Here is a 14,228-nt window from a genome sequence, read left to right on the forward strand (position 1 = left end):
CTAGGATCATTAGAGGGTAATACGATAAAATAAAAGTGCTTCGTAAAAGTTAAAGCACTGAGCAAATGTTAATGTCAATGTCAGTTGTTATAAATATTTTTAACCATTTTTTTTTTTCCTCTTAAGGCCTCAAATGCTCAAGAAAATACAAGGGCTTATGGTTTTTCATCAGTAGAAGTTTAGCATTTCAGGTTCTGTAATACTGGAAAGCATGAGTCAGGTGGTTATCAATTAAAATTTTGGGGGAAGAGGCTATAATGATACCTGATTTTAAATCTGAGTAGTTGGAGGCTGTCAGTATCTTCACGTGGAAAGTTGAACATGGGCCAGGCGCGGTGGCTCACGCCTGTAGTCCCAGTGCTTTGGGAGGCCAAGGCCGTGGATCACTTGAGGTCAGGAGTTTGAGACCAGCCTGGCCAACATGGTTAAACCCCATCTCTACGAAAAAATACAAAAATCAGCCGGGCGTGGTGGTGGGCGCCTGTAATCCCAGCTACTCAGGAGGCTAAGGCAGGAGAATTGCTTGAATCCAGGAGGTAGAGGTTGCAGTGAGCCGAGAACGTGCCACCGCACTACAGCCTGGGCGACAGAGAGAGACCTTGTCTCAAAAAAAAAAAAAAAAAAAAAAAGAAAAGAAAGTTGAACATTAAGTTGCATGTTGCGCGTGGTGGTGCAAGCCTGTAGTCCTAGCTACTTGGGGACTGAGGCAGGAAGATCATTTTAGCCCAGGAGTTCGAGTTCAGCCTGGGCAACAACAGCAAGATCACATCTCAAAAAATACAAAAAATAAAATAAAATAAATACATAAAAACTTAGTTGCTGAATGTTAGCACAGATGTTAGCATGGGCCAAGCAATAAAGTACAAATTATAAAAGCTGTTCATAGTCTCTGTTTTGTCATTTACTTTGAAAACATCAGAACCACATTTGTAAAATGAGACTAATAGTCTCCCCATTATCTATTTCACAAGGGCTCTGCTAGGCCTGACAGCATGCAGTCACAGATGCTTGGTAGCATTAGAAAATGGAAGGGGCTGTATGAATGGAAGAGATAACTATTCCCAGTGGGTAACATGCTTAACCTCTCAAGAGAGTGCTTGACACATTTTTCCCTTTCTTGAACCATTTTTCTTCTTCCTGGGAGAGTTCTGGTGAAATGATGATGTAACATCAAGAAGAAAGTGTGTGTGTGTGTGTGTGTGTGTGTGTGTGTGTGTGTGTTGTGTGAGAGAGAAAGAGAGACAAGAGGCACAGACAAACACTCCTCGGAGGTGAGAGAGCAGAGGTAGGCAATTAGAAAAAAAGGAAGAAAGTTCATGTGGATTTTTCAGGTTTAGTCCAAACTCTTGCTTCCTTTCCCAACATCCACATAAAGCACTGGCCATAAGTGCTTTTAAAACATTTTATTAAGACGAATGGAGTATATAAAAGAACAGCTTTCCTGCAGAGGTACAAAAACTACCTCTTAATGCAAGCTGAAAAGTTAGAATGTTTTAACTGTAGCCATTTGGTGACATAAGGGAGCAAAAGGCTGCTAGTGTGTTGGTCACTAATGCGCCAAGTTTCAGGTACCTTGAAGTGTTTAGTCTCCTGTGGAGTTGGCCTCCTATTTCCAGAGGCCCTTTAATCATTTGGATTTCAACTCTAGTGAAAATGTCTGCACCACCTTCTGTAGTCAGAGAGTTAGGACCTGGATTCCATCCACTGTGAGTGAAAACACTGGCTCAGGGGAGGATCCTTGGCTGCCACTTCGTAAACAGACTTTTGCTGAGAATTTCGGATGCACTTTGTCCCTAGGCCCAGACTCCTTGGTAATGCTAGAAATAAAACAGCAATTCTTTTTCTAAAACTATACTTATGTGTAAGGCTGTCTCTTTATGTGCAGAAGGGTACATAAGCAGGAGGCGTTGTTGCTGCCCTTCATATTCACACCAACATAAAAAATCTTCGTAAGCAAAGCATGAACCTCTTCTTCTAATATGTGTCCTTATATTCCTTCCATGACATTTATTGATTTCACTAGTTCCATAGCAACTACAGCCAAGAAATTGCCCCAGATTTACAGGGTTTCTATATTGTATCACATTATACTAAATGGAAAAAAAAGCAATGATAAAAATTCTATTAATCAGATTAAGCACTTATATTAATATATGTAAATAATTTCATGTATACAAAATATCGCAACTGCTTATTCCTTATCTTTGAAGACCTGGAAGAAATTAATATCTCCCTTTCATAAATGAGGACACCGATACTCAGGAGCTAAATGATTTACCCAAGGTCATACCAGGAGAGCTAGAATTAGGATAAATACATTCTATTTATATCACTTCCCAACAAAGTTTTAGTGATCTTTATTTTAATCTGTTTACATATTCAAATATATAAGAATAACCAAAACTAGGCTTTCAAGAGACATATCACCAAAGAAGAGAAGCATCTCATTGATTTTGCTAATAATTACAGAAACCTAAAATAACTATGACATAATGTGCTTATTACATTCGTTCAAAAAATATAAATAAACTTCTCCCATAGGGGATAGATTGCATTTTAACATATAGTTTCATTATTGTTGATGGTTCTATAAGTTAGAAAAATATTTCTAAAGAAATCTAGCAAGGTAACACAAAAGTCTTCCAGATTAAATTTGATTTGGTAATACAAATCAAAGAATTTATGCTAAGGATGTAATTCAAAATAAAAAATAAAGTTTTTATTAACTATAGGCATGTTATTTACAATTCTAAAAGATTGCAAAACACACACTATCTTTTGACTGGCAAATGGTTTTAAAATGAAGTGTGTAATCCAAACGTAAAACTAAACAGATAAAAAGTTAAAAATGAATACTAACAATGCAAAACTATATGAACATTTGTATTAGGTTAATAAATAAAAAATAGAAAACAAAATATGTAAAATGATTAAAGAGAATTACAATGCTATACTGAATCAGACTGTTTAATCATACCTACTTAAGCATGAGGATTAAGAACAAACTCAATAAACCACGGGAAAATATTAAAAATCATTGAACCAACGCTGAAGACATTGCTGGTGCATTTTCCCTCAAAATCATGTAACTATTTCATTTTAATAGGATCTTAAGTTGATCAACAACCAATTTAGGCAGAAGTAAATTTAATTTATACTAGACTGGTCTCATTCCTGAACTCAGAGTATCAAACATGGTGGTCCTTATACAAAAATAATTAAGCCACCATCTTGAATATTCTCATTCCATCAATTAAAAAAAAAAAAAAAAAAAGACACACTGACTGATGGCCAAGGATTAGGTTTGCTCTGGTTTGTATGGAATACCTTTTAGACATTAGTTTTCAACAGTGTAACCAAAGGCAATTTTGCTGGATCACATAGAAAATGCCTCCAGTTCTAAGGCCTTTGGTTCCAAGAGAGATGCACAGTTCTAGGATCCTCCTTAATGCAAACTATCTTCAAAGCAAACTTGTTTTATTTCATTTGCCCAGTTTCCTCAACCTCCATACACTTCTAGTATGCAGCCTATTGGACTTATAAAAGTTCAGAAGAAATTAAAGTTCTGATACATCCATCTGAGGGCTTGAGGGCTGTGCTAAACTCGAATCAATATTGAACAAGGGTCTTTGAGTAAAGCTTAACTGAATTCTGATAAGAATTAAATTACATTTTAGAGTCGCCACAAATAGATCTCATTAAAGAAAAACCTTGATTAAATGTTCTTATGAGGAAAATGAGTAAAAAAAAAAGGTTAGAATTTCCATTATTTGAATTCATCCAGCTCTTCCAAGTATGTAATTAAACCTCTCCCAGATAGTTTTCCTTGTCATAAGCATAGTATAGTAACAACAAACCAAAGAAGAAGGGGCTGGCGTCCTACAGAATCACAGAGACCCATCCTATGCCTGGAATGGAGATAGAAACTTGAACCCACACACTACAGAAACCTATTATTTAGTCAGATTAGACCTTCTCCAGTTTTGTTACACACTCAGAAAAGCAAGCAAACATGTAAAAATGGGAAGAGTATGTCTGAGAGGTTATAATAATTTCCTAAAGCCCAGTGAATTTCACCGCACATGTAAGGTTCCCACATTCAGAAATATTAAACAGGTCCAGAAACTTCATTAAAGTTAATCCCAGAATAACATTTATTCTACTACTTTCCCTGAAGAGGCCCAGTGTGCTTTACAAGGATTGTCTCATTTCTTCTTCATGAGCCTTTGGGGAAAATAACTGCCATCATCCCCATTATATAGATGAGGCAACTAATACTTAGAAAGAATAAATAACTTTCCCAAGGAGAAGAAGCATTAAGTGATGGAACCAAATTCAAACTCATGTTCTTCCCACCCTGTTACACTGTTTCCCAATACTGTCTATATGATTTCTAGCTAACAAGGGTTGAAACAAAACAACTGAAGAAGGCTGCCACAGTAGCATCATTAAAGTAGCAAAAATCAACCATGGAGTCAAAAAGGGATAAAAAATAGACACAAGAGCTATAAAATAACACAGCAGTATGTATTTACTTGGTGTAAGGACAATCCTGGGTGCCTCTACACACTCTGCCAACATCACTACCTTAGGGCTCATGGCAATAAATAACTTCATAGACGTGGTCCCAAGCCATTGTGAATGACACCCGGTTTGGTCTGTTTCAAGAGGCAAGGAAGTATGTAATGCCTTTCTTTTTTCAATACAGATTTCAAAGGGTGATATTTGAAATATTCTGATATTCTAAAGAGGTAAGCTTTTGTTTACTAGACTTCCCCTTGTGCATAATTGCTCCTTCTAGATCAACAGTACATTACTGTACTGTTGTGTACTGTTATGAACCTGCTCTGTCCTCCACTGAATGTGTAGAATCTCCTAGAAGAAAGGTTCTTCTGTACTGTTTTATAGATTGTGCCTTCCACTCCAAACATCCTGAGTCATGTTCCTTTTATACTTGCATGTGAGATGAGAGTCAGAGCACTGACCTCAAAGCCAGCGACTGGGTTCTACTGTTCCTTTGTGCAAGAGCTTAGACTATGAGACTCAACCTCCTTAGTTGATTAACGGGAAATCCCCACCATGCCAATCTTGCAGAGGATAGGGGTGGCTGTATGTAGGAAAACGAAAACCACGTAGCATCTGCAAAGAATCTAAGACTGTGGAGTGTGAATAACGGAATGCAGCCTTGGTTCTGACACTAATGATAGGTCATACGAAGTCGCTTTCCTCCTCTCCATGTCTTGGCATTCTCATTGCTAAAGAGGGTAATTACGCAAACGATTTTAAGATTTTTTTTTCCAACTCTACCACTGTATGGCTCTACATGTGTTTAAGTTACCTTTGGAAAGAAATGATGTTACGTGTGTTTAAGTTACCTTTGGAAAGAAAATGAAATAAAATTGAACCTAAGACAGATGCAAAGCCACATTTAATCCTACAAAGTCTTAATCTTGACGAACTTCCAGATCTGTGCTACAGACCCCAAGGTTACAATGAGTTAGAGCTGCCAAGTTATAGGAAAATACCAACCAGGCCCAAAAAGTCTTCAATAAATGTGAACCTTGTAAAGCCAAGTATGACTCCCAATACCTTGGTGAAGAAACCAAGGTTTCTTTTATGTTGAAATCCCTGGGCACTGACGGACAAACCATGACTGTTTTGTGGGTTTACATAACAAACAAATAAAAACACTACTTTTCCCATCAACATGTGTTAAACAAAGATTAAAATCATGCTGAAGGATAGCAAAGAAACTTACACTAGATGAAAAAAGCCTGTGTTCATTCATCAAATTATTCTAACAGAGAATAGTTTAATAGGTAGATTAAGTAAGGAGCATTGCAAAAACTCTAAGGTAACATGACTGAGAATTTTTTAGTTACCCAGGGATATTATTAAAATATAGTATTGTGTTCTGTAATAAAAGAAAACAATGATTAGCTCAGTCAGCATTATTGTTCATTTCTCTCTAAGGTGCTTTATAAAAAACAGTTCCCCTGTTTACATCATTGCACCTGTTGGATAAGAGGGGGAAGAAACATTTTGGTAGATAAAAAGTGACTCAAAGGGCCCAGTATTCCGGAAGAGAACTGACAAGTCCAGAGATTCTGTAAAGTTTCCCTGAAAATACTGGGCACTTCAAACATAGGGTGAGATCTTATAAGAGGTGTGAGTCAGCTACTTGGAAAGCTTTCTGATGCTTCAAGAAAGAAAATTTTAGCTTGTACATACATGCTTAAAAGCCACAGGCTAATGATCTTCCCAGCAGACCAGTAACTGAAGGGCAGTCCCACGCTAATACACCTTTCTGATCGCATATGAATGGGGGATGTGTAGAAAAAAATTACAACATGCTAATTTACGCACGCACGCACACACACACCACACACATTTTGAAGTCTAGGAAGAAGTAAAGATCTGATGGCTATATTCCATGTGGAGTGACTGCCATTCAGCCACAGAAGACATCTTTGCAAAGCGTTTGAGGAACAAATCTGGAACTTACAATGTAGCAGGGCTCACAGTATGCTTTCTTTTCCACAGCATAGAACGGCTGCCCTCGGAGCTTGTTGTTGCAGATGATGCAGGTAAAACAATCCACGTGGAAGACCTGATCCATGGCAGTGCATCCTGTACCTTCCCCAACTACGTTTTCTCCACACCGAGCACAGCGGCCTGGAAAAAAAAAAGGGTTTGATAAGAACACACCAGGGAGCACTTCAGTCCTGCTAAAGCCAAAGTGGAGGAGAGAGCAGGTTCACAACACCAGTGGCAACAGAACCACCACACCTGCCGTCATTACTCCAGTACTATTACCCCATTACCCCAGCAAGATGACCAGTACAGCCACCCCATCCTCTGCAAGATTGGCATGGTGGGGATTTTCCAATAAGCAGCTGAGGAGGTTGAGTCTCATAGTCTAAGTTCTTGCAGAAAGGAACAGTAGAACCCAGTCGCTGGCTTTGAGGTCAGTGCTCTGACTCTCATCTCACATGCAAGTATAAAAGGAACATGACTCAGGATGTTTGGAGTGGAAGGCACAATCTATAAAACAGTACAGAAGAGCCTTTCTTCTTGGGGATTCTACACATTCAGTTAGAATATAGGATAACTGGGTCCAAACTCAAATTTTAGGTCCTTTTACAAAAGCCCCGATTGTAAAACCTCTGCAGCCAGCCCTCTGTGACAGGCAGATCACGAGGCAGTCCTTTAATTTCTAGATCGCTTTGAAGGCTAAAAGTTTCTTTCTCCTATCGAGCCATAATGCTTCCTTATTCTAACTGCTTACCCCATGGTTCTAGTTCTGTCTTCTGAGACCTTATCTCTCTCTTGGACTTGACACCCTTTAACACATCAAAATTCAGTGAACATTGCTTCCAAGTCTGTTATTCCTTTGAACATCCACACATCCTGCAATAGTTTCATATACTATAGGGTTTTGAGTCTCTCAGGGCCACGGTTCTCGTTGTTCATGCAATGAGTATTCTGCAAAGCTCCAGCATTCTTAAATTGATTAATGTGGCATCTGGCCTACATATGGACATCAGGTTTCAGTTTTTAAAATCTGTCGTAAGCTTTAAATAATAACAATAAAATATAAATTCAGACAAATATTTATATCAGTGAGAGGCATTATGCTGGTTGGCATCCATATCTCTATCTGCCTCCATCATGGGAATCTTGACCCAGACCTCAGGTCCACATCTAGTTTCCTTTCCTAGTCTTTGTTTCTACTAAGTTAAAAAAAGTTCTATCTAATAGTTATAGAACACTGGGAATGTCAGTCAGAAGCTGTAGGCTTTGATAGATAAGGTATAGCAAATGCAGTGCTTCACATACATCAGACGTTTTTCTAGGGGCTTTAGATATAATAATTCATTCCATATTCACAACGATGTATAGGCAGGTACTGTTATTATGCCTATTTTACAGATGAGGAAACTGAGTCACACAAATGGTTAACTAACTTCCAGCCTAAGCAGTCTAACTTCAGCATCTATGCTCTTAACCACTATGCTACAGTGCCTGTTCCCAGTTGTGTGCATCAGGATTAACACAGATCTGACGTGAGGGAGCATTACGGAGAGACTTGTCACTGAAGACTGCTTTCAGCAGTCCGTCACATTGGATTGACAGCCATTTCACACTCAAACATGGGAGGGCTAGATGTTTCAACCTGAGAGAAAACAAGGTAAATTTATTTCTAATTCTCTCCAGTTGTATTTGGCTCTGAAAAGTATTTCTTTATATCCTGTTGCGAGATTTGAATGCGACTTTAAATATAACCCAAAGTATACACCTTAAGTTTTTTTTTTTCTAAGGAATAAGAAATATGAAGGCTAGGTGTGGTGGCTCATGCCTGCAATCCCAGCACTTTGGGAGGCTGAGGTGGGCGGATCACCTGAGGTGAGGAGTTCAAGACCAGCCTGGTCAACATGGTGAAATTCCGTCTCTATGAAAAATACAAAAACTAGCTGGCCATGGTGGTGCGTGCCTGTAACCACAGCTACTCAGGAGGCTGAGGCAGGAGAATCGCTTGAACCTGGGAGGCAGTGCAGTGAGCCGAGATGGCACCACTGCACTTCAGCCTGGGGGACAGAGTGAGACTCTGTCTCAAAAAAAAAAAACCAAAAAAAAAACCAAAAAAAAAAAACAAAAAAGAAAAGAAAAGAAAGAAAAAAAAAGAAATATGAAGTGCTGGAAAAAGAGTTAAAGTATTGGCAACTAAGCTGTCACCACTACAGTTGATATCATTATAAAGTCTTGATACCACAGTCTTGACATTTGATGAAAAAATTTTGTATAGTATTTGTTTGTGGCAGACTTTAAAAGTTTTTATCCAAGACTGAACTTGTACCTGTTTTTATTATGAGATAACATTTTGGACTTTCCTGCCAACAGTAACATAACTATTTCATATGGCACTATTTTTGTAATTATTCTGAAAAGGAAAAAAACCAAAACCACACACACACAAAACTGTGCTATGTTTGAAAATTGTGCTTAAATTCTAACAGCTTCATGCCACCTTTTGACAACATTTCATTGCAGAAAACGAATTAGGGATTAGGAGTAAATGGATTAACAATCCATATGATTATTAAAAGCATATTAGATTCCTGTGAAAGCTGTAATTTTACATTTCACATTCGTTAAATGCAGGCAGGTCAACAAAATCCTTTTTCTACATTACTCTTTCCTTTTCTAGGTGTCCAGCAGATTCACTACATAGTACATGAGGGGCTATCAGGGATCTGTGGACCACACTTCCCCCCTCCCCAAAAGTAGTTCTCATTAAATATTAAACTATTGGTAATGGCAGTCTACTAAGCAGCTGAAGTAGCAATTTTGATTCAGACTATGATGCCCAAAGTGTAATACCTGGAATCCAAGAACCTGCGCCTACATGGTTTATGGAGAGTTTGATAGCTACCCATGAGGATCTGGGAGCAAACTTCAATCACTGATTTAGAGGGAATGGCCAGAGCAAAGCCTTAAAGGTCAGGCTGAAAAGATAAGCTTTGAAATGGTCCATCTATTCAACCTCAAGTATCTACTCTTGCCCACAACTATGTTCTGCTTCTGTGTGATATACAAAAATGAATTCAGCGATGTCAGTGCCTCTCCCAGTCAAGACAACCTACATGCAATAGTCACATGACAAAGCATGTCACACGTCTTAGAAGCAAGTGCTACGGAATGTGGAAGGAAAACCGCATTCACCGGGGCTCAGGAAAGGTTTTGTGGAGAAAGAAGCATTTGAACCCAACCTTCAAGGTTGGAATTTTGACAGGTAGGGGTGGAAGACGGAAACACATTCTAGTTTTCCCTCACTGAGAGAATGGGTGACTATGGCTTGGATACCAAAACAATGCAGTGGCTCTGTGATGGCATGACATGGTTTTGCCTTCTCAGCTATGAAAACAGATGGACTGTCTTCCTAAGGAATGATCTATTTTATGCTTTGGAGAATATTCCTCCAGAGTGGGTCAGCCTAATATGCTGGACCCAGACATAGCTAGTTCTGCTGCCTCTCATTATTTTTTCTATTCTTGGTATACACTGGGGACACTAGCCTTGAGGGCGACCAGTCTGGCACCTTTAAATCACAAGTACAGAAAAAGAGCAAAGAACAAAAAATAAAAATAGCCCCACACATCAGCAGGACAGAAAAGGTACCCAAATCTTTCCTTTTCACACGAACAAACATTTACAAACTATGTCCTGTAGGGAGAGATTCAGAAAGGAGAGAAAGTTACTCAAGCATAGTGTATGCTTGCCTCTAGAAGGACTTACATCACACATTATTAAAAGCACACCACAATCTTAACGCCCATCTTTTAGACAAGTATCTCAGCACTTTTAAACATAAGAAACCAGGAGAATAGTACCGAACTTCAAGGCATTGGAGCACAAAGGAAACACAGTCGATTAGCTCAGACCAGGGCTGGTGTGAAGAGCTGGTCGGCAACGCTGAGCACAGTCAATCAAAAGATCCTATGACAGAGGGTCGGCAGCCTATGGGGAACTTTGTCAGTGAATTAAGATTTCCAAACAAAACAAAAAAGGGTGTTTATATATTATTACTTATTTTATATATTGCTTTGTACTGACTCTAGATTCAGCCATCAATTCTTATCCTTCACCTCCGCTCTCCCATCTACAGCAACCTCAGCAATGTCTTGGAAATGCCTGCTTTCCACCACACGCCTACTACCCAATCACGCTTCCTTTCAAGGGCTATTGCAATGGCTTCCTGATTGTTCTGATATCTCTGATTTACTTCCTCTTACCAACAGAAAGGCTTTACAGAAGTCTTAGTAATGGAGCTAATCTGAAGAGTTAGAATGTTAACAAGTCATTTTTATGAACGGCATGGGTGAAGAGTGGCATTCCAGGCAAATCTACAGGTTGAACAAGGGAAGTAGAATAGTGTGGTATGGGTTTTCAAGTTTTATTTTTTTATTTTTTTAATTTATTTATTTTTTTTTTACAGGATCTCATTCTGTTGCCCAGGCTGGAAAGCAATAGTGCAATCATGGCTCACTACACCCTTGAATTCCTGGGCTCAGGTGATCCTCCTCCCTCAGCCCTTGCCACCAGTAGCTGGGACTACAGGCACATGCCACCAAACCCAGCTAATTTTTAATTTTTTCCTATAGAGATAGGGTCTTGTCGTGCTTCCCAGGCTGGTCTCGAGCTCCTGGGCTCATGCAGTCCTTCAACCTTGGCCTCCCAAGGTGCCGGGATTACAGGCATGAACCAGTGCACCGGGCTGGCTTGTCATATTTATTTTCCCTTTTGGTAATATGAATTTGTTTCTTTCATGATGGCAAAATAAACTTTTTATTAAAAATGTTTTTCCTGTGATCACTACACAACTGATAAAAATAAGCCACAGACCCTCTTTTGCAAGCAGTGCTTGTTTTGAGGCAGGACCAAAGCTGTCCATAGCCATTTTGGGAGTTGATGCCATGGTGACTGGGGATGACACACTCCCAAACTTTCCCATTATTCACCATCAAATGTCAAGTATTAAATATGGGCAGACATCAAGCCAGGTCACATTTGTCTTCATGTCTTCCTTGCTACTTGAATTATAATAGACATTTTAAGCACAAGCAAAATTAATATTGTACCTTTAAATATGATAATGAATGGAAGCTCTATATGCCAATTGTATGATATATCAGCATTCCCATTAAGCACATTCTTCAATATATTCTGAAAAAAGTCTTGGTTCTAAAAGTTGAATCAATAGGATTATATAAGGGTAGTGAAATGATGGCAACGTATTCCTAGAAACAAAACCTGCTCCAATTTATCCTACATATGGCTACTGAAGTTATTTTCCTGAAGCACAATTTCCATTAAGCTGATTTAGAAATGATCTTCCACTGAAGGCACAAAAAGATAACAGAATGAGTTTGCATTCTTTATATGACAGGCCCATATGACGTTAACTGAAGGCTCTAGGATGGTGGCATTTTCTTATGACCAAAGCTTTTATTTCATGGACTCTGTAGTATTGAGGCATGTAATAATAGACAACTTGTTTCTTAAGCTGCTTATATTCTAGGACAGTGACTCAGTCTTGCCTGTAGATTGCAATCATCTAGGAAACTTAAAAGAAAATCTTGATCCCTGGTTCCCAACTCCAAAGATTCTGATTTCATTGGTCTGGGGGTGGGATATTACAGGAGAGAAACTTTTAAAACTCTCCAGGTGATTCTATGTTGAGTCAAGTCAAACTCAGTGTTCCAGGGGGTGCCTATTTCTGTCCTGCTTGTCAGAATAAAAGCTGACAAGTATCGCCCAAACAGGTTTCATCTGCATGCAAAACAGTCTGGGGACAGACTGCTCAACCACGAGTTGGCTGAAAAAAAGAAATTCCTAAGGCATCATAATACATGTTGTTTTTTACCACAGAGAGGATTCTCCCTAATGCTGTCTTTATATTTTAGTTTGAAAAGTTTGCAATGGCTTTCCATCCATTGGAAATATACATGAGCAGAATCAGCTAAATTTTCTCATAAAATATTTTGGTAGCATTGAGCCAGAGAAAGCGGTTTACTTATATTAATTGGAAGCACTCCGATAGAACAGGCTTCTTTTGGGTTGCCGATGAATTTATCATATGGTACTGCTGTAGCCTTAGACAATACAGAATCCACAAAGAATGTCAATGGATAGCCATGCAAAGTAAGAAATCACATATCACGTGATGCATCAAACTGAGTTCTCACTATTTTCTTGGGACTCTGCCTTTACATAATGTAGCAATATCCAGTCTCCTGTGGTTACTGCCACGTAGCTCTGTGAATACAAGGGTTTTTATCATATCTTAAAGACTGGACTGTAGGACACATGTAGTTCTGTCGCTGTACTTGTACAGATCTGATTCTGTAGAGAGGCTTGCAGGTTCAACAGGTCCGTGGACAGTGGGGGAAAGGTGGCTCCAATGTCTGCTTCCCTCTCTCTTGTTTTTCCCTCTACACATACATATACACACTCACACACACCCACGCTCAGACACTCGCAACAAGAAAAGGATCAATGACTGCCACTAGGATGAGTGGTAGACACAAAACACCTTCGGAGACAGTCAAATTAAGAAACATTTTAACATCTTAGTCCAAAAAGAGAAATTAAGCTAAAGTTAAAAAAGAAAAACACAACACACACGACAAGCCAAAACCCCAAGGTCGTCAGGGACAGGAGTTCAGGAATGAGTGGACAAAGGCCCGGGCAGCAAACCAGATGAGATGAAGTGAAGGCTGAGTGATCTCCTGGTAAGGGGAAGTTGTTATAAAGTCTAACCACGATGTGATTCATTTATAGATAGAGATTTGCTTAGCTTACACCTTCAGGTGAGGTGGTAAATTAGGAGGGGGAGTCCCACAGAAGGTTGCAAAAGCAAGTATGTTTTGCTGATGTAAATATATGTATTGTGAAGGAACCTAACAAAAAACAGAAAATTATTGTGCATTTTTATCTGTGCTCAGCACTGTCCTAAGCACTTCACATACATTCTTTCATTTAGTCTTACCAACCAATTATTCTCCTTTTTAGATAAGAAACCCGAGGTTCCATCACCTGGCCAAAGTCTCAAAGGTAGAATGCAGTGGGGCTGAGACTGGAACCAGGTCTGACCATTTTCTCAATCAGCATATGTTTCTATATATATAATTCAATCATAATTCTGACCTATATCAGTATTGTTTAGGAGCAGAACCCATGAACACCTGCAGGGAAAGAGGAAGGGCCAGTCCAGCATCACTTCTCCACCCCCACAAGTCTCAGGGGATCTTAGTGAAAGTGATAGTCCTCCACTGCAGCTCTTGGGTGTTGACCCTTCGACTCTAGCTTCCCATCAGGAATGTGAGTTTGAGAACCATTGCTGTAACAAGGACTGTGTGCTTCTGGGTTCCACAAAGAGTAGCTTGTTCCCGGGTATTAGAATGCAGTGATGGCTAGTGCCAAATCTCCCAGGGGCTACATTCTAGGAAACTGGAACTTTAACATTAGGCCGAGAGGGGCAGCAAGTTGGGCAACACAAGCCCTGTTCCCAACCTTGGCGAAACTAATAACATCTACACACAGTAGTCATGACAGTAACTTTTTGATAACAACTTCCACTCTCAGGAAAAGCAGCAAAAACAAAACAAAAATACTACTACCACCACCACCACCACCACCACAAACAAAAATACTACCACCACCACCAC

General features: G+C 39.3%; 1 protein-coding gene across 1 annotated transcript in view; it reads right to left on the minus strand.

Annotated features, from left to right (window-relative positions):
* The window catches only part of LPP (LIM domain containing preferred translocation partner in lipoma), a 766,241-nt gene that overhangs the window by 130,061 nt on the left and 621,952 nt on the right, over positions 1–14,228 (minus strand). Inside the window, exon 8 of the mRNA XM_011999879.1 lies at positions 6,506–6,675. Within this exon, the coding sequence (XP_011855269.1) occupies positions 6,506–6,675 (170 nt within the window). The remainder of the gene's footprint in view (positions 1–6,505; positions 6,676–14,228) is intronic.

Source organism: Mandrillus leucophaeus, unplaced genomic scaffold, assembly GCF_000951045.1.
Source record: "Mandrillus leucophaeus isolate KB7577 unplaced genomic scaffold, Mleu.le_1.0 Scaffold607, whole genome shotgun sequence".
Lineage (NCBI taxonomy): Eukaryota > Metazoa > Chordata > Mammalia > Primates > Cercopithecidae > Mandrillus > Mandrillus leucophaeus.